Raw genomic sequence first — 27,640 nt, forward strand, 5'->3', positions numbered from 1 at the left:
TTGCACCTAGCAAACCAGTAGCAGCTACCATAAGCTTTAATCTGCATAATAACACTGATCACACATAACTTTCCAATCCTTAGTAATTGCCTGTGGAAGATACTACAGTGTAATATTTTTATGGCAGCATTTCACAAGTGTAATACCACTAGGCGTATGACGTCATAATAGTTCACAGTTGTGACGTCCCAATGCTAATACCTCTGTCATAATAGGATTAGACCTTGCTTGACCCCTGAGAGTAACCACACTGTAGGCAGTTCTATCAAATTATGTTGGATAGTAATAAACAGGCTAGCTATCCTTGAAACATTTGTATCTGTACTAACTTCTCAAGCCCATTCTTAGCACCCTAGCTACAATGAAAGTGAAGAATTCATACACTCTGAAACATTTTATTCACAACAGAAAGTTGACATCCATAAATTTTGCTTTTCCTCTCATCATACGAGACTAGCATTAATGAGTGGCTGTGTGAAAACCTTTTGGGCATAACAGTCATGGCCATATCATGTCTTGTCCTTGAGTGAGTGTGTGTATTGTATGTCTGCTTCAAAAGAAGGGACCTTCAAGGGATTTCTAGTGTTCCTCTATCTTCGCATAGAGGGAGGAAATAAACAAGTAAGCATGAGACAGGATAAGTATGAAATATCACTTTTATTCAGAACATTACATACTTGGTCTTTCTTACAACCATGTGTGTTCTCCCTCCAGCTTATCGAAAAACACTGCCTTCCTGGAGCGAGACGAGAGTCAGATGTATGCTCCCCTGTTTGCCGCTGTACGACTACATGGGATCACAGACAGTATGAGACTACTTGCATTGCTATCATAAGTCAAACAACATAGCATTCTGGTAGAGGCTAATGTAAAATTGATCTGTCACATGTTTCAGGATAGGTTTAATTGTGCTGAATTGTCGCATCGTCATAAACATGTCACTTTGAAGATTTCTCCAGTGAATGTGAATGAGTTTAGTTTTACACCACTTTTTAGCAGTCTTCCAGCAATATCATGACATGGACACCAGAAATGGGCTTCACACATTTTCCCCATGTTAGGAATTGAATGTGGGTCTACGTCATGACAAAGCAACCCTACCCAACTGCCCCAATTTCTCCAGTAAAATAACTGGTGGGAAATTGTCAGGTTTCCTTGCCTGTCTGACTATCTATAAGATTTTTCCTTCAACTAATAAAATAGCTTGTAGTAGAGGACCAGTATGTTCACACCTGCCTTGTGCTTCTTCATACAATGGTTGATATAAACAATAAATGCTTGGAGAAATCCGAGGTATTATTAGATGCTCCTGATTGTCCAGGAAACTAATGTACACTGATGTTTCAGCTGGGAATATTCAAGACATGCAGATCATGAACATCCTGCCCCAGAAGTGGCTGGTGGACCTCCTGTCTCAGCACTACCATGCTGTAAGTACATCATACGAGGGGATGTCAATAAGTTTTGAGCCTTGCATAGAAAAACACAAAATATTGGTATGAACCACATTTATTCTTCCACATAGTCCCATTGTGAGTCAAGACACTTATTCCATCTTTTCTGTCAGGCGCTGATGCCATCTCTGTAGAAGGCGCCATTTTGGTCCTCAAACCAAGTCTCAGTAGCAGCAATAAGCTCATTATCATCCTGAAATCTACGACCATGCAAGTGTTTCTTGAGATTTGGGAACAGATGGTAATCACTTGGTGCCAGGTCTGGAGAGTATGGGGATGCAGCAAAATTTCGTACTCGCATTCCTGGACAGCAGCGGCTGCAACGCGAGAGGTGTGTACTGGAGCATTGTCTTGATGTAGAAGAATACCACGTCTGATATTGGATGCAGCAAAATTTCGTACTCGCATTCCTGGACAGCAGCGGCTGCAACGCGAGAGGTGTGTACTGGAGCATTGTCTTGATGTAGAAGAATACCACGTCTGATATTGCCCCAGCGCTTCTCCTTGATTGACTACCTCAACAAGTTAGCGTAATATTCCCCATTCATTGTTCTTCCTTTTGGTAAGTAATCTATGTGGATGACGCCTTTGCTGTCCCAGAAGACTGTCGCCATTACCTTCTGCACTGATCTGGAGGCTTTGAACTTTTTGGTCCTGGGAGAAGTGACATGTTTCCATTCCATGGATTCTTGTTTGCTCTCAGGATCATAGTGGTGGATCCAGGTTTCATCGCAGGTTACTAGCCTAAAGTGAAAATCTTCTGGATTCATGTTGTATCTGGTTAGCATGGAGCTGCTTATGGTGACCCTTGTTTGCTTCATTTCATCTGTAAGCATTCTTGGCACCCATCTTGCGCACACCTTAGACATGACGAGATGTTCATGAAGAATTGTCTCGATGGATCCGTGTGAAATGCTCGTGAAGTGTGATTCAAAGATTTTCCAGCACAAGTCTATGCACTCTGTCAATATTTTCCTGACTAGTGCTTGTTGTTGGGTAACCTGGACGAGGGTCATCTTCAAGACTCTCTCTACTATGCTTAAATTCAATGACCCATCGTTTGATGGTGGCAGATGAAGGGGAAGACTTCCCATAAACTGTTGAAAGCCTTTCTTCAATGTTCTTCACCGAGTTTCCTTCAAGAACTAAAAACTTAATTACTGCTCTATACTCAATTTTATTCATTTTCACTGTTGTGAGGGGGGACTCTCTTTTTGTCAATGTGAGCTGTTCAATAACTTCTGAGAGCAGGATACCAAAACTTATATATCACATCAGCTACACCCCAAGGTTCAATGTCGTACCATAGGCTGTGACACCTGGATATGAAAAATGCTCAAGGCTCAAAACTTATTGACATCCCCTCGTACCTTACAGTAATGTAGGCACACACTGAAGTGATGATAGTACTGGAGGCACACACTGAAGTGATGATATTATTTTAGGAACACACTACAGTAAAAATATTACTGTAGGCACACACTGAAGTGATGGTATTACTGTAGGAACACACTGAAGTGATGATGTTACTGTAGGAACACACTGAAGTGATGGTATTACTGTAGGAACACACTGAAGTGATGATGTTACTGTAGGAACACACTGAAGTGATGATATTACTTTAGGAACACACTGAAGTGATGATATTACTGCAGGAACACACTGAAGTGATGATATTACTTAAGGCTCAAACTATAGTGATGATATTACTTTAGGAACACACTGAAGTGATGATGTTACTGTAGGAACACACTGAAGTGATGGTATTACTGTAGGAACACACTGAAGTGATGGTATTACTGAAGGAACACACTGAAGTGATGATATTACTGTAGGAACACACTGAAGTGATGATATTACTTTAGGAACACACTGAAGTGATGATATTACTGCAGGAACACACTGAAGTGATGGTATTACTGAAGGAACACACTGAAGTGATGATATTACTTTAGGAACACACTGAAGTGATGATATTACTGCAGGAACACACTGAAGTGATGATGTTACTTAAGGCTCAAACTATAGTGATGATATTACTTTAGGAACACACTGAAGTGATGATATTACTTTAGGAACACACAGAAGTGATGATATTACTGCAGGAACACACTGAAGTGATGATATTACTGCAGGAACACACTGAAGTGATGATGTTACTTAAGGCTCAAACTATAGTGATGATATTACTTTAGGAACACACTGAAGTGATGATATTACTTTAGGAACACACTGAAATGATGATATTACTGCAGGAACACACTGAAGTGATGATATTACTTAAGGCTCAAACTATAGTGATGATATTACTTTAGGAACACACTGAAGTGATGATATTACTGCAGGAACACACAGAAGTGATGATATTACTTAAGGCTCAAACTATAGTGATGGTATTACTGTACATACACATGCTAGTCGTAGATGATAACGTTATTGTAAATGAATGTCTGTTGCAGCTACAAGGCGGCGGAGACATGTCCGCCCTGAAGAATTTCAACACGTCGGCTGTGAGGCAGGGCTTCATTGTGGATGATGTGAGTAATCTCCCCTGATGTGCAAGGATCATGTATGTTAGCATTTTGTGCCATATAAGAAGTTCATCTATCAACATGTACAGTTTTGAAATATGACTTGATATCTGTATAGGGCAATATACAGGTGGTTTCGGCAAGCTAATAGGTTTGATGAATTATCATTTTTACATTTGTCAACCAGTGAACACCTATAAACAGTCTTTAAACTCTTAACACAGGAGCCTCATTACCACTCTGAGATCCTGTCTCTCCACGGCTTCCATTTTGAACTGAAGGCTGTTCGCCAGAGCACAGCAGGAACATATGTCTTCTACATGCAGGTAACAGAATGAGGATCACATACATAGTGAACTAAGTTTATAATGAACATAAAAGAACTGATGAGTTTAAGAAAGAGCTTTATTGGTATGTTTATTAGTATTTGCATGTAAGATACTGTAGAGCACCTTTTCTTGTTTATCTCCCTTTGCTGAACTTTACTCTCCACAGCTCATGCTTCTAATATCATGTCTTCAGTTAAGAGTTGTATATTTCCCTCTGTATAGTGGACACATCTAGTAGGTATGACATTGTGTAGTCTGGACATCAGAATGGGACGACATGAGCAGTTCGTGTTCATTCTTAAAAGGCTTCTGTACCAAATTCTTTACAGTAAGTATGGAGTTATGGACTCAGACACAACCATTCTACTCTCATGTTGTTTCCAGCGCCTGCGCCCAGGTGATCCTATCCTGAGTTTCCGGCAGTGTGAGAGACACACCTTTTCCATGCGGCCTGACCGTGAGGTGCGCTACTGTATCACGGTGCAGTACCGCCAGGCTGGGGAGAACCAACTCACCACCACAGGTCTACTCACACACAAGTTTGGTCTCGGGGAGAAGACAAGCAAGAGTGAGGTGGGTGCACACTTTGGGACTGATCAAACATGGATACCAACCGCTGGCCAAGAAATAGATATTTCTGGGATTAAAGTCTTTTTGTTGAATTAAGTGCGTCTGTGTTAAGTGTCAACATGTTTCAAAGTTTTCTGGTTTATTGTGTAGTGTGTTTGTTCAATACATCTAGGAACTTTGGGATTTGGATCATAATGTGATACTTGTGTCATGTGGTTGTCAGAGGTCACCATAGAGATGGCTGGTCAAGCCGAGTAACTTGGTTGAGTGCATGTTTTCATAACCCAATAGGAGAGATTGAGTATCAGTCACTTGATTGTCTTGCCAAGACTTGATTATTTACACATTTTCATTATATGGCTGGAATACTCCATACTGGATACTGACAAGTGACAAGAAGAAACTTACTTATCAAAATGTTGATGTTATTGTGAGTATATATATGTATATATATGACGCTTTGTTAAACGTAACGCTCTCTGGCACGTGTTTCATTCACTTCTCTCACTCACTCATTCAACTCTCTGTATTCAGGTGATCAAGATGGAGGGCCTGCAGAAGCCGATCTATGTGACTTTTGCCATCATGTTCCCCGCATCCTGAGAGGCTCTCAATACAGACATGCGATACTGTGATAAAACTGACATTTCATTTGTCTATGTTATGAGTGGCAATGTGCAAATAACAGTCATAATATTTTGTGTATGTTTATATATGTTATTTTATCACACTTGTACATTTTGAGATTGATTTATGGTCAGTATGCAGGCATGTGAGCAAATGTGCATGAAGATATATATATATATATACTTGCTCACTTCAAAAATCTTTTTACAAACACATATATTTTTACACATACAAATCAACATTATAGATCAATGTGAGTGTAATCTTGATGAGTAAATTAAAATCTTTGATGTTGGTAATTTTTTTCTGAATTTTTGTTGATTTGTTGGATATTTTTTTCACGTTTGTTTGCTTTAAATTGTACTCATGTTGAGATATGTATTGGAATCTCACTGTCATTACTTCATACATCATGAGCAAAGCCTGGTCATGTATATTTAGGTCTGCGGTGCCTTGTCCCCCACCAGTGAGCTCCTTTCTACTTGGATCACTGCTGTTATTACGTCTCTGCGTATATATGTGTTATTGTGAGTGTTGACAGCCTGTGGTATTTGACACTGCTTTGTCTATATTTCAATACTCAGTTTGGACATATGATGCATGGTCATCTCTGTTTAATTCTAAGTGTTGATAGTACACTATGTGGTAAAATAAACTGTCAGCCAACACAATGTCTGTTGTTGTTTTTAGACAGTGGTGTAAATATACAAGAGGTCCTGATTCACAAGGAGGCTTTTATCTGCAGTTGTGATCAGGTATGGCAGCCAAAATTCTGTACCTTCTCAAAGATTGTAGACAAGAAATACATGGAAATTTGCCTGGTCACGCCTGGTCTTACATAGTCTTAGCTGGTCACTGTTGGTCTGGCTCTGTCTTGCATGGTCCTGCTTGGTTCTGTATGGTCCTCACTGGTCATCCTTGCTCTTGCCCTGTCTTGCCTAATCCTCCTGCTTAGTCTTGCCTGGTCAAGCTCAGTCCTGCTTGTTCCTGTGAACCTCTGAGAAGGGTTTTGAAGCATAGCCAACTCAAACAAGACAAAACCAAACAGAACCAGCAGAGAGGAACCAAACCATGAAATAAATGACCACCATACAACAGAAATAGTCAAAAGAGCTGCAGTAACAATATGACCCAAAACATTTCATCCTTGATATGGAATCATCAGTGTTATCCAGTGTTTGATTCCACTGTGCAGGATTCCTATCATTGCGATGCAGACGTCATAGAGATTGTGGTTTTGGGGTTTTTTTATGTGTAGGTATTCATACCTAAAGTGCATACACATTCAATATTTTGGTAGCTCGCTGCTGGTATTCTTTGTCAACCTGAGCAATTACTTTTGAACAAACTTTCTTGTCAAATGACGTAACATTGTGAATTGCTATGTTGAAACCAACATGTAGTAACAGGTATAATTGTCCACTTCATGTTACTGCAGTAACAGCCGCTGCATGATAGACCCTAAAGCTACACCATCCAAATCAATGCGCAAACTGTGACAGTTTGTTTAGGTACATTGATGTCTGACTTTCATGTTCATGTTGTAAACTGACCTAATTTAAAATAATCAATGTTTCAGCTGACAAACTGATCTTGCAATATGGTACATGGCTTTCATTACATAGAGATAGTTATCTTGTGTTCAAATTTCATAAAAGTAGCAAATATAATTTTCACAAATAACACTAAAATATCAAGGTTTGAAGGCACTGTTTTCGTTACTAGAAAAAACATGAAATTACTATTCAACACCAGATTGTTTATTAATAGCATTTGATCATATGGTTCTATAATGTAAAATATGGGGCTATGGTAACTCTTGAAGAAAAATCGCAAAAGCACCCCTGCTTGTAAGTTTGAAGGAGAAACAGGACTGCTCCCTTTGAGTATGTCATGTCCTGTTGGTGTATTGTTTATGCTAAATAGTCAGAAATTGATAATTGGCACTTGGCAAGTTGAAACTTCTTTATTCTCTAAGGGTAAGACACATGATTGTATAAATCTTTTCTCTGGTTTTGAAATTATGTGTTTATATATATATTTAATATTGATCAGTTGATTCATTATGTTTAGAACTAGCAAAACTAAGATCTGTTGAAGTTGGGCGTTGGAATACTGGTAATAGGCCATTACATGATATATGTCTGGTATGGAAAAGTGCAGTGGGTAATGAGTTCCATATTTATGAGTGTTTAGTGTTCAGTTCAAGATAGAAACAGGTAATATGGGTAATGAGTATGATATTTGTGTTTAGTACAAAGATGGAAATGGGTAATGGGTACCATATTTGTGAGTGAAGGTGTTAGTACAAGATGGAAACATGCTATTACCTTAGGTACTGTAGTAGCCGATTGAGGTTTACACTAACAATAATCTAGTTGGTCAGTAAAGAAAAACATCAAATGCATATTTAGAAGATGCTCAGATTTGTGTTTAGTGTTTAGTTCAAGATGGAAACGGGTAATATGGGTAATGAGTATGATATTTGTGAGTGTTTAGTACAGGATGGAAACAGGTAATATGGGTAATGAGTACGATATCTGTGAGTGTTAAGTAGAAGATGGAAATGGGTAATATGGGTAATAGGTAAGATATTTGTGAGTGTTTAGTACAAGAAGGAAACAGGTAATATGGGTAAAGGGTACGATATTTGTGAGTGTTCAGTGTTTAGTACAAGATGGAAACAGGTAATGTGGGTAATGAGTGACATATTTGTGAGTGTTTAGTGTTTAGTACAAGATGGAAACAGGTAATGGGTACGATATTTCTGAGTGTTTGGTACAAGATGGAAACGGGTAATATAGGTAATGGGTAAGATATTTGTGAGTGTTTAGTACAAGATGGAAACGGGTAATATGGGTAATAGGTACCATATTTGTGAGTGTTCAGTACAAGATGGAGACAGGTAATATGGGTAATGAGTACGATATTTGTGTTTAGTGCTTAGTTCAAGATGGAAAGAGGTAATGTGGGTAGCAAGAACCATATTTGTGAGTGTTTATTACGAGACGGAAACAGGTAATATGGGTAATAAGTAAGATATTTCTGAGTGTTTAGTTCAAGATGGAAACAGGTAATATGGGTAATGAGTTTGATATTTGTGAGTGTTACGTACAAGATTTAAACAGGTAATATGGGTAAAGGGTACGATATTTCTGAGTGTTAAGTGTTAGATCGAAACAGCTAATGTGGGTAATGGGAAAGATATTTGTGAGTGTTTAGTACAAGATGGAAACAGGTAATATGGGTAATGAGTACCAGATGGAAACAGGTAATATGGGTAGCGAGAACCATATTTGTGAGTGTTAAGTGTTTAGTCCACGATGGAAACGGGTAATATGGGTAATGAGTATGATATTTGTGAGTGTTTAGTACAAAGATTGAAACGGGTAATGTGAGTAATAAGTACCATATTTGTGAGTGAAGGTATTTAGTACAAGACGGAAACATGCTATTACCTTAGGTACTGTAGTAGCCGATTGAGGTTTACACTAACAAAAATCTAGTTGGTGAGTAAAGAAAAACGTCAAATGCATATTTAGAAGATGCTCAGAAGGTGACTTTTGTTCCTCGTCGTTAAAATAATTGTCCTATCTCCACGTTCCACTGTGGATGATTTAGGAGAATAACGAAAACAGAAAATATCAACAATACGCTAACTAAGGCAGAGTGGCTGGCTGAATGTTGTTCTAGACACTGACAGGTTTTATCATGATCAATAAATATCCAAGTGTGTGCAAGAGGTACACATCGGTTTAATATAGCAATGAACGAGTTGTACTCGTATATAAATCAGCCAACTGTTGCAACCATGCAGTTCGTTGATGTAAGGTCTTACAGGTGTGGTTAGTAGGGCTTATTTTGGAAATTAAGCAAGTCTGAATAACCTTAAACATGAATGAAAAACGTTTATAATGAAGGACAGTGCTAACGATATTTCATCAAAATGGATGCCAGCTGTCAATAACATATTATAGAGAATATAAGGAAGCAAATAAATATACCCTCGAAAAATTGGAACATCAATGAGAAACTGAAGGATTTTCAACTTTTGTGTTCTATTTTCTGAGTGTTTAAAGATAAATAATAAAGTCATGCTATCCCCAATACATTGCTATCTGTCACGACTACTGCATTTTGCCGGTGACATGTTTTAACTAATACTACAACCAGGGCAGGGTACCACCTAGTCCTGTCTACGTGTAGCATGAAAATATGCATAATAAAAATAACGCATCATATATCTGAAGTTACTGATTTACATCATTATAAATACAGCAATTACAGAAATGTAACATGAAATATTTGTGCCATAATAAATTAGGAAACGAAACGTCCTTATTGGAACAAACAGACCTGATCACTGAGTCCGGTATGAATATTACAGTCACTGTTTTAACTTGTAACAGTTGACATAATTCTAATCCTAATTCTAGTTCTAATTCAAAGATCCCCAAGCTGTTGCCATACACAAATCAAAATGAAATAGTGATTCTTTAGAAGCCGACCTCAAGGTAACAATACCCTATAGTTCAAGGTGCACATTGTTCATCATCAGCGGCTGACACGCGCGTTTACATCGTCTCGGAACCTGACTTGGAATGACCTCGTCACTAAGAAAGCCATAGAATGTTTCAGGAGATAACACATCCTACTACAAGGCAGCCCGCTCAAACCCAGGAGGTATATTACTATATCCAAAGTCTTCAAAATCCTCCTTAAACAGGTCCATGACAGATTTCAACACGGAAATGGGAATGTGTCTGTAGGCAGCAGTCAGTGCTTGTTGTCTCTGACCCTTCCAGCTCCTCCTCTCAGTTTTAGATGCCGAGAAATATATGTCTAGCACAAAAGCTGTAAACACCTTTCTGGTGATAGTGGGCAATTTTGTCAGCTGTTCAATAACTGATGTAGCGTCTGTTGACATCGGAAGGAAGCCATTCCATTGGAACACAGTCCATAGTCGTCTAACGAGTTCGGTCTTATTTAAACACGGGTGATTAAACCTTCCCAGCCTCAACTGAAAATTATAGTCGATGAGAGTAGTGAGTTCCTCCTGTACATATGCATCGTAGTCAAACGATTCCATCATCCACTGACGACCAACTGCCTCTAAAACATACCTGGCATCATCGCTGAATGTCTCCATCTTACCCACTATGTTTGGCTTGAACTGACACGGATCGCATCTATACTTGACTGGTTGCCAGTGCTCATTTTTACGTATTTTGGAACCCGAAACAACTTTTTCCAGAAACTCCCGAAACGTGACATCATGATGGCATTTCAAAGCATCCTCGGTAATATTTTGTCGTGTTTTAATGATGCTACCCGCGTGTCTCTTCCAGAAATCTGGCAGATACAATTTGTCTAGATAAGCTGACCAGAGTCGTGCATATGGGTCCCTTGTAAACATTATGCGAGTGTACTTGTTGAGAATAGCTTCGTTGATTTGCCACCTCTTTAATACCGTTGTGTTTGTTGTATTCCCATAATGAACAAACGATCGAGGTATTTCAAAAGGACTGTGGACTTGGTTTGAGCCCGTGTCATTGTTCAAATACAGAATCACTCTCTTCCAGAAAGTCGTGCCTATTTTAGCTACAGGACAATAAGCCAGATTCGCTCCTTCACTCACATATACCCTCCGCAGCACCCCATCATTTCCTTCCATCCGTCTGCATCTGTTCTGGAGGTGTTTCACGCGCTTCTGTATCTCTGCTGTAGTCGGATCATATCGCCCATGCTTTGCGTTGTGATGCTGTGCGGTCCAGTCGTGTGGAACCCATTCGTTTCTATGAACTGACCCGTCTTTTCGTGCATCCATGACTGTAAGAAACAAACATTACGTTAAAAGAAGAGCAGTGATCAAGAAACCCCGTGAAACAAAGTAGTAAGTGAGTTCCTTGTGTTGCATTTGTGGTCTCAAAAACATCTCAGTTATATTACGGTTCGGAAAACGAAACAATCCCCGAATGCTTTAGTCTCGCCTTTGTCGGGTGGTCAGGCTCGCTGACTTCGTTTACACATGTCATCATATCAGTTGCGTAGATAGGTGCTTGTGCTGTTGATCACTGGATTGTCTGGTCCAGACTCGCTTATAAACAGACCGCCGCCTTATAGCTGGAATATCGCTGACTGCGGTGTTAAACAATAGACCAAGTAAATCATTTCTCCCTGCTCTTCCCGCTTGATAACAACCCTAACATAATGTTGTATGCTTTAGCTGATTGCGCAGTAGTGAGGAAATACCACAGGCAGACATATAGAATAAATATTTGGATCTGACCGTGTAACATTACTGCCCAGGAGGTATTGCCATTCAGCACACGCGCACACGTTACCCTAGATTGGTGTGCAAAAAAATTGACGGGGCTCCAAATGCTGAACATATCAGACAATCAGAGCAAAAATAGTTTAGGTTCTGGTATTCAGGATAAATGAAGTTTTAAAGAAAAAGATTTATCATAGGGGTTTAGTGAATCATCAGTCTGGATAATACCTGTCACTATAACACCACCACGCCCATCCAATGACATGACAGCCTTCAATGTTTGAAATGTCAATTTCTGCAATCAATAGGTGTGTATAATGAGAAATGTCTTGTTTAAATGTTGAGACAAATTATATTATGGACAATAATAGAAGTATTGTTTGAGTGCTGCCTTACAGCGCAGGTCATTGTAAGGGCACAATGTCAAATTAAAAATACAACGATAACTTCACATAAGAAAATAACACCTGCCATATTTTTGTGTAACTTTGGATTGACTCAAGATGACAATATGATGGTGAGAGACGACACTGGTTTAGCACTAGAAAAATGACAATGTGCCTCAGCGTTAGGCCATACCGTCAGAAATACAGATGTTCGTGAGAACCAGGGTTACTAGAACAGTTCCGGTCAGGAGAGTGTATCGATGGAGACGACATAACCTTGGCATCCTCCATACAGACCACAGCTTCACCATCCCGTCTACACTGGCTCTGCAACATAAGTGGTCGCCAGAAACAATGATAGGTTTTCAATATCTTTGATGCATGAATCATCGTGGTGTTGAGACGACTACAGGTGTGTTTACACATTAAATCTACCCGTATATCGTGTTTTCGAGATGACTACAGGTATGTTTACACATTGCACCTACCTGTACATCGTGTTTTCGAGATGACTACAGGTGTGTTAACACATAAACATAAACACCTGCACATCGTGGATTTAAGATGACTACAGGTGTGCTTACATATGAAACCTACCTGAATATTTGTGTTAAGATGACTACAGGTGTGTTTATACATGACACCTACCTGCACATGATGGTTTTGAGATGACATCAGGTGTGTTTACACATTGAACCTATCTGCACATCGAGGAGTTAAGGCAACTAGAGGTGCGTTGACACATTACACCTACCTGCACATCGTGGTGCTAAGATACCGTGGTGCATATGATCGCGTTTAGATGCCTACAGGTGTGTGAACACACCTTACCTACCTGCATGTGTTGCTGAAGCTGAATCACCGTTCTATTCCGCGATGTCCCTCGCTGCAGGAATTGATTGTACCTGAGCCCCACGTCTTCCTGGCATGTGTTCATGTCGGGAGTTATTGTTACTGTTATGGATATAGTTAGGTGCTTCCACGTTGTCAACTCACGTAGTTTTCAGTGGCGTTGCTGCCAGTACTAATGCTTTAGTGTATGCGTCTTGTAACAGTACAGAAATATGCACATCGGATTATCAATTACGAACCCCAATCAAATAAAACTGTGAAAGAGTGGCATGGCAATATATTTCTTGATGTTTTATGTCCTTTTGTTTTGCATTCTGGTATACGGGACTAAAAGATCAAACATCATCCCATCCATTCACAGCTCATTTCTGTGTCTGATGCATTGAACCTACAGTTCCATATGACTAAACATGTACCATTGATACATGAAACCCAACCCCCGTATGATAATTCAGTAAACCCATATGTTGCATGAATTGATTCATTTGGGAGGTACACCTAACCCACACATGAGCTGAGTACTGCGTATTCATATTAAATTCATAGCATGCGCGATTGTATGATCTGCATCCTTGTCATTAATCCATTGCATGCATATATTGAAGTATTTGTATACATATATTTTGTCCATGGTGTGCATGTGTTGAATCGAATCAACTGTACATGCATATATTTAGCCCATAGCATGCATATATTGAAGTATTTGTATACATATATTTAGCCCAAAGAATGCATGTATTGAACTAATTGTATACATATATTTTGTCCATAGCTTGTATGTGTTGAATCGAACGAACTGTACATACATGTATACATTTGTATACATATCTTTAGACCATAGCATGCATGTATTGAACTATTCGTATACATATTTTAGTTTATAGTCTGTATGCTTTAGGTAGGTATCTTTGTGGATAAGTAGCATTGTAGTGTGTGGGGGGTGGGGTGGGGGTGGGGTGGGTGGTTGGGATTCCTTAAATAAATCATGGGTTTGCCTGGTCCAGGGTTCACTATTCAGTATATGGAGTCAATCATAGCAATACTTACACGTTTTCAGAATTAGTTGACAAGTCCGGCTGCGCGATACTCATTTCCACCTCTAATCAACACGGATCATGTTAAGCTGTTTCTGATGGGATCACTGTAAATTGTGTCAGATGGCTGACTCTTTTGAGCAGCACATGCGCCGCTCAGTGAGGTAAGCTGCACTTATGTATGTCAAGAACTCGTCAGCATATCCTGGACAATGCAGGACCTGTGTTGGATTCTGTGGTTACATCTTGTTCTCTGTCGAGTCACAAATTGATTTTTATTTCAGATGAGATGTCAGATTCACAGTGATCCACGATCAAGGAAATCCGACACTGACACAGCTGGAGGAGCAAGAGGGTGGTGTAGGGACGGTGCAGGGGGATTCTGTCCTTCATGAACGACTCAGTAAAGCTTACGTTTTGGAGACACTGTACACTCTGGGGGAAAAAGAAACGCACAATACGATACATTCTGACGCTGAGAAATCGTCATTAAGACCATTCCTATGTTTGAATCCCGTTAATCATGCCGTGGTCGTTATGTATAGTGCGACCGCATTCCAAACTGTGTTGGTAAACGTTTGTCATAAAAGATTAAAAAGAAAAAAAACCCAACTTTTCCGCGTGTGCAATATGTCGGTAGTATGAGTAGTGACATCGACTACAAAGGGCCAAACCAAATTCATCATTTCAGTACGAAAGTTACGAAATTAAAGACACATTAAATATTGGAAATAGGGGAGCACTAGTCTCACACTACCCGTTTCGATTCCACCCTAGAAGTCCCAGATGTGGAAGACTAAGAGAGACCATGCCTGCTCAGGGACGATTCATCCGGGTGTGTCACCCAAATCACTGATTTGCCATAGCAACGGACACTGCAGGACAGGTGTCTGGTCTTCGAAGAATTTCCCTGCTGGTTTAACGATGAATCGTCATCGTCTTCAAACTCGTGCAAAACTTGTCTGCACGTTGTAGGAGGAATGGCAAAGAATCCCCGAAACTTCCGAGGATTTGTGCAATCCCCCCTTCCATGGCCGCGTCGAGCACTGATGACTGCAAGGAGCTGGTGTTTTCTTTTTCTTTCTCTCTCTCTCTCACGCGCGCGCACACACACAGAGAGAGAGAGAGTGAGAGAGAGAGAGAGAGAGAGATCCGCGTTTGTTTTGGCGCATTTCAGTGAGCTTACCAATGGAGATATCGTGTTCAACTATGTGTGATACCAAAGGGTCCTTCTTTAAAATAGTAATACCCCATTAGGGACAATGTATACCTTGATGACAGTTTTCAGCGTTACAAGCCCCTGTGTGTGAAGTAGTATCATACAATGACAATACTTACAGTACTAGTCACAGTCTATGTCCTTCAGTGTCATCTCCGCTTTGCATCAGTTCCATCCGGGTCTCCCAACTACAATACTCCCAAACCGAGGTTGGCAAAACGTGTAACTTCTTTAGCATCACTGGTAGACATATAAAACAAATCTAGGGGTTACCAATGTGCATGAAAACAATTGTCACCAGCTGTCAACATTACACACTTTATCAATAGCAGCTACAAGTGACGGTACGGCTATTCCACAGCTGTAATTCAGCAGATCAATGTCTTCCACATCAACAGACACATTAAAATATCTCAAGATCGGTAACCAAAGATATCTAGAGACGGCTGGGCTATGGCCACGAAGTTGTTGGCCAGCAACAAACCTGGGTACTCTCCCAGTGTTTGTTAGAATCTGTATGTACCAAACCTAATATAACACACAAAGAACATTTTTATTTTACTTTATTTTGGGGGTGTAGGGGGCGGCGCTTGGGAGAGGGCAGTAGTATGTTTAGTATGGACACATTGCCTTTAATCAGGTTAAGCCCTATTTTTTTACACGGATGCTTAAGCAGGTGATTAATAATATGACCTTTCAGAAGGCAGCCCACAAGCAGGATGTGTTAACTTATGCAGCAAGACAGCAACAATCACCTTGCCATATGATAAACGCATCTTCTTCCTAGACGTCCGATGTTCCCTCTACTAGATTTTAACTTCTGACCAGCGTGCAGAAATCTGTGTACATTGGTTTCAATCATCGGCCAACATTATTTTCACTTCTGCTTGGGTATTCCTTCTATGTATAAGCCCTCAATAAAATAAGTCTAGAAAACCTCATGGTCATAATCTCTATTTTCACTTGAGCTCCGTTTCAATTTCATAGAAACTGTTTTTGATAGAAACTGTAAAAAGTTATATATTCAGAGACTATGTGTAAATCTAAAAGCTATGATATCCAAGTCATCATATGTTAGCTGTAGTCGAAATGCTGCAGCAAGTTGGTTGATGATAATGCGTTTATGTATTTTTCAAGTTTCTTTTGTTGTGGTAGCTGATGGTTTTGATGATCTCAGTTCTGAACCCCTTCCCCTCTCCATCTCTGCTGAGGTCTGCGGTCCTCCACTTAACAATACCGGCCCTGTGTTTGGGTCACATTCCACCTGCTGTTTCGTGTTTGTTTCCAGAAAAACCGTGCCAAACAATTTGGCAAATGACATGCACACTAATCAGGGTAAACCATCCCCCAACTTCGATGTGCATGTTTCGGAACCTTGCTCACATCTCACACGAACATGTTGTGATATCACAGGGATAATGTCAAACCAGTGCAAAATTCATCTCTCACAAAGAGCTTATTGTTTTATGAATTGGTTGATAAGGTCTGTCTCACATGACTTGTGACTTGTTTTACATTGCTTCCAACAATTATAGGTCAAGAATGGACCTTTTACCAAGATCCTTATCAGGCAAAGAACCCTGCAGTCCAGGTGGTCAATGACATATATTGCTCAATAAACAATGCTGCACAGGATAGTGTCCAGATTGGGCTGATTACCTGATCACATCTGAGTACAATGATCAACTGAGCCAAGGCTCATTGGTTATTCTATTAAATACACGCATACACATGCAGCAGTATAAACCAAAACCAGCTCAGTCACATGATGCAGATGATTACTGTTTATTGTCAAACATTATAATATTACATGATCATACAGATTTGTCAAATAGAAAAATAATGTATATCATAATCATTAAAATTCAATTATATACAAATCTGAGCAATACAATAAAAACATCATAAATTGTACACAGGTTCCTGTTGCATAATCTGTATAATACACCATGGGTTGGATCATCAAGTTGCAGTACTCCCCCAGAACAGCCAGTAACTAGAACACAGTAGTAGAACACTCGATAGGCTGATACAGATTTACAGTATACAAAGCTTAGTGCCATGGGCTTCTATAGAAGAAGAGGAATACACTTGACAGGACACTCACAAAAATCTAAGTAGCATAGACGAATATGAGAGTAAAATCTGCACCTGACCAGAGTGGTCATTACAAGTGAGCCAATTCTTCCACTACTTAACACTGAGTCAGGTAATATCACAAAAACAAGATAGAAACTCCTACCTACTGGAATGTTAAAGAGAAGAAACATTCATGTCAATATTTGACATATTTCACGTACGCACGTACACACACTCAAAAATATTACCCAGCTAAGGAAAAGGGCGTAAGATCACTCAGTGATTGCAGACCTTTTTAAGTAGATCATGTAAATCTCCAGTGTAACGACTGAATCTTTGTGAAATATCATTATCTTTCTCATATCCCTGTTTTGTTACATTTGTTACACACACAACACAGCCAATACTGATCTGTTAGAGATGAGCCATGACCAACGTCTTATAGCGCCCTGGACACAGAATACATTAAACACAGCAAGTAGGGGTGGTTGCCATGGCAGCTAGTGTAGAGCTGCTGGGGTGAGGTAAGGAGTGACTCACATGTTACACTACATCTTAACAAACATGCAGTTACAATGTGTAAACAGAGTGTAACATGTTGCACTGAGTGTACATCATGTCTGCATTCACTTAGAAAACACATGCTAGCAGACTAGGCTAATTTGGTCATTATGCAGAGATGTTATATTGTTTGGTTATGAACTTTTTTTCATACATATTTGCTAGTAAATATCAAATTAATTGACTTTATGGTGGTTTTGTTTACTACAAGCTGTGTGTGTTACAACCTGTACATAAGTCAACAGATGGGAGAAAGCAAAGTGTTAGCCAAGCCCAGCAGGGTACACCAATACCTGCCCTGTGGTAGCCCCTTTCCATGCACCAGGAGAAGCACTGTTACTGGTGCTTGCCCTTTATACATGGATCCATACAGTGTAAGACATGTTCTCAATCCAACTGTGCTTCAATCCTCCTCTGACACAAGTACCTAGAGACACCCAAAATACCAACATATTAAACACTGATAACAGTGCAGAGTGAAATAATACTGTATACACATCATAACTAACAGAGTAACAAGAGATAAAAACAACTGTTTCCTCCTACTTGTGGTTGTCAGTGACCTATCTATGGCTCACAGCATGCTGACACATTAAGCCTCTCTTGTCTTCAACACTGTAAGCTTAAGAAGCAAACCAGCAACAGAAACTCATCCTGTTCATTTTCTGCATTTCTCAAACCTTAAATTTTAAATTCCATAAAGGCTACTAAATATTTCAAATATATGTGAAAAACAGAATGCAAATATCGTGTCACTGCATTCAATGGGATATGCAGTCAATAGTCTAAAACTGTGACAAAAAATACACTCACAAAACGTGCATATTTAAATGTTTTCTTACTGAATATTGACTTCTAAAATTGGATATGAAAACTTGATGATCTGAAAACATATGCTATCCTCATAATGGGAAACATACCAAAGTTGAGATTCCTCATTGTTGAATACCCTGGGAAAGAACTCAGAAACACATGTTAAGTAATGTAAGAAGTTGTTCAAAGTACAGTCACAATGAATGGCTACAAAAAATGGAACATATGTTTTGAATCTCATCATTAAGTCAACCAACTTTCTTGACAATGGCAGCACAGTGGCTATAAGAGGATTGTTTGTGGGCAGAAGTGAAATGAAGTTAAACAGTGAAAAATGACACAAAGAAAAAAATAGTATTGACACAAGAAATCCAGTAATACACAAAAATGCATTTTCCACTAAACCATTTTTCTAATTTCATTACAGTTTAGAGAACAAAGTGTGTACAACAGCAATGAGTAGTTTGTTCAACACTGCTACCAAACGCATCATGTTGAAAATGAGATTCGAACATCTTACATACAGGACAAACACGAGTTTCATTTGTGAAGAAAAGAAGAGTTTTTCACTGCATGGAAATTGTGAGGTTAGCCAAAATGCAAGAAAGGTGAAAAGTTGAGTCAAGTTCCACAACTGATTAACATGTAACTACATATAGAACATTTTCATATGGCTGGCGAGTAATTTGAAAGTCTCGCTTTTTTGGTATGGGGGAAGAGAAAAGGTCCATTCAAGGTACATGTACAGTGGAAATATCACAAAACAGTTTTGAAAAAAAAACCACAGTTAAGTACACAATTAGAAGATTACTTTAATCCATTTTGACAAAACAAAAATGTCAGAGTAAGAGCCATAAATAGGGTTTATAAAAGGGTTGTCAAGGCAGCATAATTGATATGTGGATTCAGATCTCTTGAATAACTGGTGCATCATCATTGGAGAAGTTTTAGGTGTTTCTGATCAACAAAAAATGGTGTTCACACAAGCTCACTTGACTTCTAGTCAGAGGAGCCAATACAAATGAGATTCTCCTGGTGAAAATGGTAGTGCTGTTAAAGTAATCACTGGAATGATAAACATTGCATAGTTAAGCAAATAATCTTAATACCTTTGTCTGCTATGATTATGTTGGATATAGAAGCACCATGGACATGCCATGTCCACAAAGACACAAATAGAAAGTGGTGTCAACAGGCACAAATATAAGGGCAAGCAATTGATGGCAAGACAGAAAAAGGCTGTCTCAAGCAAAAGTGCTAATCTCTAATAAACTGACGAGTATTTAAAAAATGAAATGCCAGCAAGCTGGCGACTAAAGTGCTATAAAGAATTCAAACTTTTTATCCTCCATGTTGGTAGTAAGACACTATGGCTTCCTGCAAGAGAGCTTTCTTCTTGTTTCATGTCCCATAAACGACCTGACTTGTATGAACCCCTTTGTGTTGTGGCCTGACCAATACAGTGACTGCTCTGTGTGGCAGACAAGGTTATCTGCACCTTCTCCTGTCACACAGTTATACAATAATGACAGTTTCCAAACAGAGTATATGTATTCAACATTCTACAAAACTCTTTGAATGTGGAGGCTGTGGCCTTCATCATGTATTGCCTCGTGGATGTCTACATACAGAATTGTGGTGATGAATAAAATACAAAAGCAGATGGGAGAGAAATCACAAATGATTACCTTTCAAAAGTCATTGATGTTTTTCAAAAAGCCACACCAGAATATATGCAAATTCTGTGTTTATGACACTTATTATTAACTGTTTAAGTATCGTGTTAATAGCTCAATCATACTAAATGGTGACAAAAATAATTGCACTATTTGTAGAGTTGTCTCCCTTCCACAAGCTTTGTCCTGCTCACTGAATGGTCCCTTCTTGTAAAGTCCAATTCAAGTATGCAGATATACATATGTGCTAAATAAACACCACAAACGCCAGCTGCAGTATTTGTTAACAGACCAAGTATATACAATTCCTGAACTCTAGATTATGACTTTAAAACAATACATATGTACACAGTTATAACAAGTCAGACAGGAACTGTTGTGAACAAATCAAGGTAAAATTGCTTAATGTCCAGGGAATGTTTACTGATATACCATACTCCTCTACAATATTAACAATTTACATGGTACTGACTGAAGCTTTTTTCACTGCTGGGACTGAATGCCTGCTGTTGTCATAGCAACCTATATACCACTATATCTATGTCTATACAGTGCACTTCAGTAGCATACCAGAAATAGAACATTGCACCATTTCGAAATTATATACAAAATCCTACATGACATCCATCTCAGACTCACAAATCACATATTTTCATACACAAAATTATGCTTGACAACAAAATAATAATTAGAACTATTAATATATCTGTTATTTGACAATTTTAAAGTGCATGGTAACTATTATCACAAACTTGGAATTGGTGTTATGTCTACTGTCACGTCCTTCAAATACAAGTGTCAGCAACGCAGAACAAAATCCAAATGTAAACAGGAATATTGAGTTAACTTGACCATCTTGCTTCAATATCCTCATCAACAAAAATTGATTAAGGACACAATATCAAGCTTATGTCAGAGAACCTGTAACGTTCCTTCTCAAATTCTAAAGGACAATCTGTTAGTAAGCTGCCCCCTTGCAGGTATGAGCCTGTAGAGTGGTTGGCAGTGCTGGCCACTGTGGAATGTTAGATATGTGTTTGTACATAAGGCAGCCATAACCCTCCTCCCTATCATCTCTGCTGACGCCATCTTGCTAGCTGGTCCAAGATCTGGCCCTCCAACATCCGGGACAAACAGATAGCAATTAACTGCAACAAAACCACATATATCTCCTGATGATCACTTCTGAGGTAACATTAGAACTTTAATATTATAAACATCATTCTTTGGTGTTCAGTTGTGCAGTGTTTGTGAAAATGTTGACAGTGGTAAGCTTGTGATACTGTAACAATGCATTGACAATAATCAGCATGTATATGGTACATTATCTTACCTCACACATTAATTTCAATTTCTGATTGGCTAAGCGCTCTTCTATTATTTTCTATGTTCTCCGCTGCCAATGGCAATTCATTCGGTACTTTGTGGTAGTACTTATTTATCTCGAATAACATTGAATCATGCATGATGTATGGAAACTACTGATGTTGTGTAAATGCAAGTCGATAGAAGGGACATAACCTAAATCCGTTTTTCCTGTGTTGTCCGCCATATCTGGCGATGGCTATGAAAAGTGTTGCCTGGCATTCCAATAAATATATAGTCTGGTTCATAATTATTGAGAATTTTTCTTCTTACTTTGAGCTATCCTAACACCTCAACTGATTCACTGATACTTAAAACTAAGTAATGGTATAAGGGAGGTAACTCATCTTGGCCTACTGAGTATAGTACAATTAGAGTTACCTCCCCTGAATTTGTAGCAGACGTCATTTTCCTCAGCACTGTCAACAATGTCTGCTGAAGATAAAAGAAGGTTGATTTTTGAGTTGTGTAATCAAGGAATTGATGATGTAAATACATTGGCAGAGAGAACAGGAACTCCTCTTTCTACTGTGTATAGGATTAGGAAGAATTTTAAAGAGGGAAAGGATTTTGGGCACCAGAAAGGAGCAGGGAGACCCAGAAAATTGGACTTCTCAGATCGCGTCCGGCTGGGAATTTTAGCGTCTAAAAAGCAAAGGGCAAGCATCTCCAACATCAGGTATGAAATGATAGAAAGGGGATCAACAGTTGTATCAAAATCTACAGTTAGAAGAAATTTGATTGATCTTGGATGGGAGAAAAAGACTGGAATTCCTTCTCCTCTCATGAAACAAGAACATAAAGACAGGCGTGTTGAGTGGTGTTTGGCACATGAAAACTTTGACTGGGAAAATGTGATTTTTACTGATGAAAGCTCAATATGGGTATATCCCAATAATGTGAAAATATGGACAAAGTCTGCGTCAGCACCGTTGTATCGACGACCTAAATACAGCCCAAAGTTTCATGTATGGGGAGGGATATCCTTATTAGGAACGACCCCGCTGTGTGTGTTTGAGGGAAATCTGACAAGTCAACGCTACACTAACATATTAGATAATTTTCTCCTTCCAAGTGCACATGTGTTTTATGGAAATGACTGGATTTTGCAGCAAGATAATGATCCTAAACACACCGCAAAACATGCCAAGCAGTGGTTTCAGGAGAAAAATGTGACTGCATTACCATTTCCTGCATATAGTCCTGACTTAAATCCCATTGAGAATATTTGGGGGATGATGAAGGAATGTGTGAATCAAAAGGGGTTGACAAAAATTGAAGACATGAAGAGAGAAGTGGTCCGATACTGGGACAGCATAACCCACGAGACACTAACCTCTCTGATAGGAAGTATGCCTACCCGTCTTAGACTGTGCCGTGAAGCTCAAGGAGACTTGATAAAATATTAAATTGTTACCTACACAACATGAAAAGGTCAGTTCACTTTCACAATACATTCAATTTTATCTGATTTGTTCTCGTTTAATAATATGAAATGCTTTAGCTATTCTCAATAATTTTGAACCATACTGTATTTTGAAAAATGTTCAAATGTAGTCCATGTGAATGTTAAGAAGGAGAATTAAACCATGGTAATTACACAATAAAACACTTGCAGGAAAAACGGCAAGATGCAGGATTCAAATCATTTGATTCACATAGGTTGGCTGAAGTGTAAAATCTGACACCCATGCTTCAAGCAGTTCAAAATTAACACTGAGGTGCTCAGTAAGATAAATACGTTGTTCATTGGTCCCCTGGGGCTCATGGGTTGATGTACCCTTGATTTTTGTTTTTGTTCCCTGAGCTCTTCAGTAAACAAACATCAATGGTACATCAACCCATGCTCCCCTTTGGACCAGTGAACAAGTTATAATGTGTTAACAATATTCAGCACCTGTGACACTGCATAACAATGACGTACCTGTGACAATGTTGCGTATGTACCTGTGACAATGTGTTGACAATATTGAGTATGTACATGTGACAATGACAATGTAAGTGTATGTGTAGACAAAATTGAAGATGTATCCCTGCAACAACGTGTGAACAATTCTGAGCTTGTACCTGTGGCACTGTGACCGCTATGATGATACCCCCAAGAAGAGGCAGGTTGTCCTCAGCCAGCTTGATCATTGCATCAACACAGCCCATGGTGAACACAGACTGACCAGCCTTAGTTGCCTGCAGTCAGAAACAAAGCAGCATGAGGATGATGACAGTCACACAGGTGTCAATTTATAAGTACAGTATATAGAAGTAATCCAAAATGTCATAGAATCAATTCCCATGACCAAAGAAAAACTACAATGCAAGGGAGATAACTCTGAACATTGGACAATAATTCTGTTGGGTATTTGAAGAAACCATATTCCTTGGCATACTTACAGACTCCTTAAGGGCATCAGCTCCACAGAGAATATTTGGCACCCCATCCTGTAAAAGTATTCAACCGTAATACATAAACATGAAACAGCTTGAAACAAAACATTACAGTCATCCCTCGCAATAACACGCTTCGCGATACCTATGATTCAGTTAAACCGCGGGGTAATCCGTGGCTCCCATAAAAAGGTTGTACTGCGATCACACCCCTTCACGAAATCGAAATAGCTCATCAACAAATCTGCTGCTGCGCTCTTATAACTTACATAAACTAGTGAAATTCAGTGTGGATGGCAACTGACAGTGTTTATCGTACATATCCATTGTGTTTCACATGCTTAAAACATGCAGTGTTTTCTCAATAATAATCGTACCAACATCATAGCAGTAGCTTATGAAAGACAAGACATGCTATCAGTCGAGTTACGACAAGTACTTACAATGTTTGCTGTGATGCAACACAACGCGCTTTAGCGCGTTAAGACACAGTCATCCCAGGATGTATGGTGTCAGAAACCACATTTTATTTGATTAAATTCAATCCCAATTTTATTTATTAAAACTGTTGACAGAACCAACAGAAACACAGTGAGAGCATTACCTCATTCCATACGCATACAACCTCCGCTTACCCCATTTGTTAGGGTCTGTTTTTCGCGCCTACCCCGATAGCACCAATTTCACATTATTCTTAGCAGTCACCAACAGATTACAGTCTCGTAATCCATGGACTCCAAGACCCGCGTTATGGACTCATTGAAGTCAGTTTTAACAATTAAATGGGCAAACTTATGTTTTTTTACAATCAAAGTTAGAAGTATTGCAGAAAGTCAGCATGACTTGCCAAACTGTCTCCTACGTAAATTGTATCAAGACAGGTAACGGCCTGTGTTCATTGTTATGTTAAATACGTTCGCAGAAAACTCGCATTATATGCTAGCCAGACAGTAATGTAAAATAATCTGTGACAATAACAGCTTAATATGTAAAATATTCTGATAATGGAATAGAAGTTCTTTGATGTAATATTATCAGATAGTTTTCACCTGAATCACCGATACATTGGACCAAAACATCTGTGCACAGCTGATCGCTATTTGCGGCTTAGTTGAATAACAACAAAGACGTTTATTCATGTGAATATACATTTTTGATAACAGGTAGTGATTTTTGATTGCAAAGTTTTCCTTACATATATATATTTTCATTTTCAAAGTTTGTTTATTTTCACCTTCAACAATACGATATATTTTTACTGGACCCAATTCACGAAACAGCAGTTTTGTTATGTTCTTGGAATATACGATCTAACTCGGCCTTTGTTCCACATTATGTAATAGATACTCTAACGCTGATGTCTAATAACGCCGGGGTTCATCCGTGGACCCCAAGACCCACGTTATGGCAAGGGATGACTGTATTTGTCAGAATGTTAAATATGTCCAGTTTACATCTGTAGGAGAAGAAGTAGAAAATATAGGGGTAGGAGAAGTTGGATGAGCTGGAGGAGTTGGAGCAGAAATTGAGGCTAAGGTGACAGGGGAGAGGGAGATGTAGTGTTAGGAGGGGAAGTAGAGGGTGTAGAGAGGCAGACGCAGGAGTTGGAGCAGAAGTTGGAGCTGGGGAGAGAGATGCAGTGTTAGGAGGGGAGGCAGAGGGTGTAGAGAGGAAGATGCAGGAGTTGGAGCAGAGCTGAGAATAGGAAGAAGTGGTGTTAAAATGTAGTAGTAGGAGGAAGGAGATTCAGGATTAGGAGCAGAAGTAGAGGATGGAGAGAGGCAGGTGCAGGTTTAGGAGCTAAAGTAAGAAGAAGAAGTGGAACTGAAACATAATAGTAGAAAGAAGAAGAAATGGAGGAGAAGAGGTAAGGAGCACCAGTAACAGGAGAAATCAGTAACAGGAGAAAGAAGAGGTAAGTAGGACAAGAAACATTACGTTTGAGTAGGAGGAGTAGTGGGAGAAACAGCAAAGGGAGGAGTAGGAAAAATAGAAGTAAGATTATGGGGTACAGGTGAGGAAGAAGGATTGGGAGAAGTCAAAGGACTCACTGAGATGGAATTCTGGTTGATGCAGCAGGAGTGTGGTACAAAGCACCGCAGTCTACTTTTGTTGAGTTCCGTGCAGTTGTAGTAAGGATTGGAGTTCCAGTCCTTGTACCCATTACTTGTGACACCACAACATCTTACCTGACAGACACAAGTAAAACACACTGACAGCGACATGTAGGTTTGATCTATACATCAGTGACGTATATGTAGCTGTAACACTGGCTCACACTAATTGACTGGATTTGGCTAATTACCCTGGAATATTTTCTTTATTCGTATACTACAGAAAAACTATTGAATCTTTTTCAATTCTTCTTCAAATAATGTACATTAATAACAAGTATGTAGAATACACTGGAGAAGACAAAGGACACATTGATCTTTCATGCTACAGCAGTAAATCTCTCCTGACTGATTACCTATAGGAAAATGAAGGAAATGTTACTTGTATGGAACATGAGTGGTATGCATACAGATGACAGCATAAACCTGATTCAATTAGGGGATGTCACTTGATGATATTACAACCATTAAGTACCAACACAAACTCAGTATTGCTTACATAATGACTTACATTTTCCTGTACAAAATCAATAAAGTTCTGTGCATCTGGGTCGTCCTCATATCGCGTGATGAGGTTTTGCTGAAGAACATTGATGACAAAATCTTTGGCCTTGTCTCGAAACACAAATGCCAGCACAGCCCCGGCCACCTCCAGCAGGAAGATGATGATGATGATTATGTAGAACTGAAACAGATACAATCACTTGTACATAAAAGTCTTGGGAGCACTTACAACCTGGCATTTAATCACTACCCTCAGTAGGCTGATGATCTATGCTCTTAAAGAACAAGTGAACAAGCTTGTTACATTGTTGTTGATGTTGGAGAATGCATCTGAGCTCATCATGTCTATAGATGTAATAATACTAATATTCATGTATATACTCACGTTCAAAAGAAACACACCCCTCATGCAACAGTTTATCATGTTTATTGACATACAATAAATTGACATATGGGTAGCACCAAAGACGCACAGTATTCAAATAACAAGAAACATGAAGAACAGTCAGGGACTGCTGTGTTGAAGTTCAAGGGACCCTGGTATAAACTCAGTGCTGCCCAAGACTTGACATGTAAGCTTATGACTGAAGGAAGGAACGTTAATTCATGAATAAAGAACTCGTGAGCAGATACCAAGTTTCCACGTTGAGAGAAGTGTGCTTTACATGTGATAGATAGAACCTGTACAGGAATAACACCATGATAATCCTCCCTTCCAAGACGACACAACTCAATCTACTTGTGTCAGCTACTGCTAAATGACAGCTGAAGCCCACCTTTGTCAGCAAACACACTGTACTGGATGCAAGCAGAGTGAGTGTGTGAGTTAAGTTTCATGCCACACTCAGCAATATTCCAGCTATATGGTGG

At 39.2% G+C, this 27,640-nt stretch overlaps 3 protein-coding genes across 6 annotated transcripts in view; 1 reads left to right on the forward strand and 2 right to left on the reverse strand.

Annotated features, from left to right (window-relative positions):
• LOC137265229 (BTB/POZ domain-containing protein 16-like) overlaps window positions 1–6,179 on the forward strand; it is a 47,056-nt gene extending 40,877 nt beyond the window's left edge. For both annotated transcript variants that reach the window (XM_067800580.1, XM_067800581.1), the window contains 6 exons: window positions 715–806; window positions 1,348–1,430; window positions 3,914–3,991; window positions 4,210–4,311; window positions 4,699–4,887; window positions 5,419–6,179. In XM_067800580.1, the coding sequence (XP_067656681.1) occupies window positions 715–806; window positions 1,348–1,430; window positions 3,914–3,991; window positions 4,210–4,311; window positions 4,699–4,887; window positions 5,419–5,487 (613 nt within the window). In that variant the 3' untranslated portion in view covers window positions 5,488–6,179. The remainder of the gene's footprint in view (window positions 1–714; window positions 807–1,347; window positions 1,431–3,913; window positions 3,992–4,209; window positions 4,312–4,698; window positions 4,888–5,418) is intronic.
• Window positions 6,180–9,400: 3,221 nt separating this feature from the next.
• On the reverse strand, window positions 9,401–14,314 carry LOC137265231 (carbohydrate sulfotransferase 11-like). 3 transcript variants are annotated; one of them, XM_067800582.1, is made up of 3 exons: window positions 14,071–14,314; window positions 12,365–12,498; window positions 9,401–11,340 (listed from the first exon to the last, which is right to left on the reverse strand). In XM_067800582.1, the coding sequence occupies exons 1-3, from the start codon at window positions 14,112–14,114 to the stop codon at window positions 10,166–10,168; spliced, it is 1,353 nt and encodes a 450-aa protein (XP_067656683.1). In that variant the 5' UTR covers window positions 14,115–14,314; the 3' UTR covers window positions 9,401–10,165. The 3 variants fall into 3 exon arrangements, with proteins under 3 accessions (XP_067656683.1, XP_067656684.1, XP_067656685.1); XM_067800583.1 differs by lacking the exon at window positions 14,071–14,314 and adding an exon at window positions 12,926–13,031 and having other exon boundaries at window positions 9,753–11,340; XM_067800584.1 differs by lacking the exon at window positions 14,071–14,314 and adding an exon at window positions 13,007–13,025 and having other exon boundaries at window positions 9,753–11,340.
• Window positions 14,315–17,040: 2,726 nt separating this feature from the next.
• LOC137265657 (tetraspanin-33-like) overlaps window positions 17,041–27,640 on the reverse strand; it is a 31,995-nt gene continuing 21,395 nt past the window's right edge. Inside the window, exons 3-7 of the mRNA XM_067801090.1 lie at window positions 26,778–26,951; window positions 26,204–26,341; window positions 24,159–24,206; window positions 23,838–23,954; window positions 17,041–21,553 (exon numbers count right to left, since the gene is read on the reverse strand). Coding sequence (XP_067657191.1) covers window positions 21,476–21,553; window positions 23,838–23,954; window positions 24,159–24,206; window positions 26,204–26,341; window positions 26,778–26,951 — 555 coding nt within the window. The 3' untranslated portion in view covers window positions 17,041–21,475. The remainder of the gene's footprint in view (window positions 21,554–23,837; window positions 23,955–24,158; window positions 24,207–26,203; window positions 26,342–26,777; window positions 26,952–27,640) is intronic.

The sequence above is a fragment of the Haliotis asinina genome, chromosome 15 (assembly GCF_037392515.1).
Source record: "Haliotis asinina isolate JCU_RB_2024 chromosome 15, JCU_Hal_asi_v2, whole genome shotgun sequence".
NCBI lineage: Eukaryota > Metazoa > Mollusca > Gastropoda > Lepetellida > Haliotidae > Haliotis > Haliotis asinina.

Coding starts and splice junctions, on each gene's coding strand:
- LOC137265231 (XM_067800582.1), bottom strand. CDS start 14,114: ATGAGTATCGCGCAGCCGGACTTGTCAACTAATTCTGAAAACGT. Junction 12,499..14,070: donor TCAACTAATTCTGAAAACGT/GTAAGTATTGCT, acceptor CTTATGTTGCAG/AGCCAGTGTAGACGGGATGG. Junction 11,341..12,364: donor GAACATCTGTATTTCTGACG/GTATGGCCTAAC, acceptor TGTTTCTTACAG/TCATGGATGCACGAAAAGAC.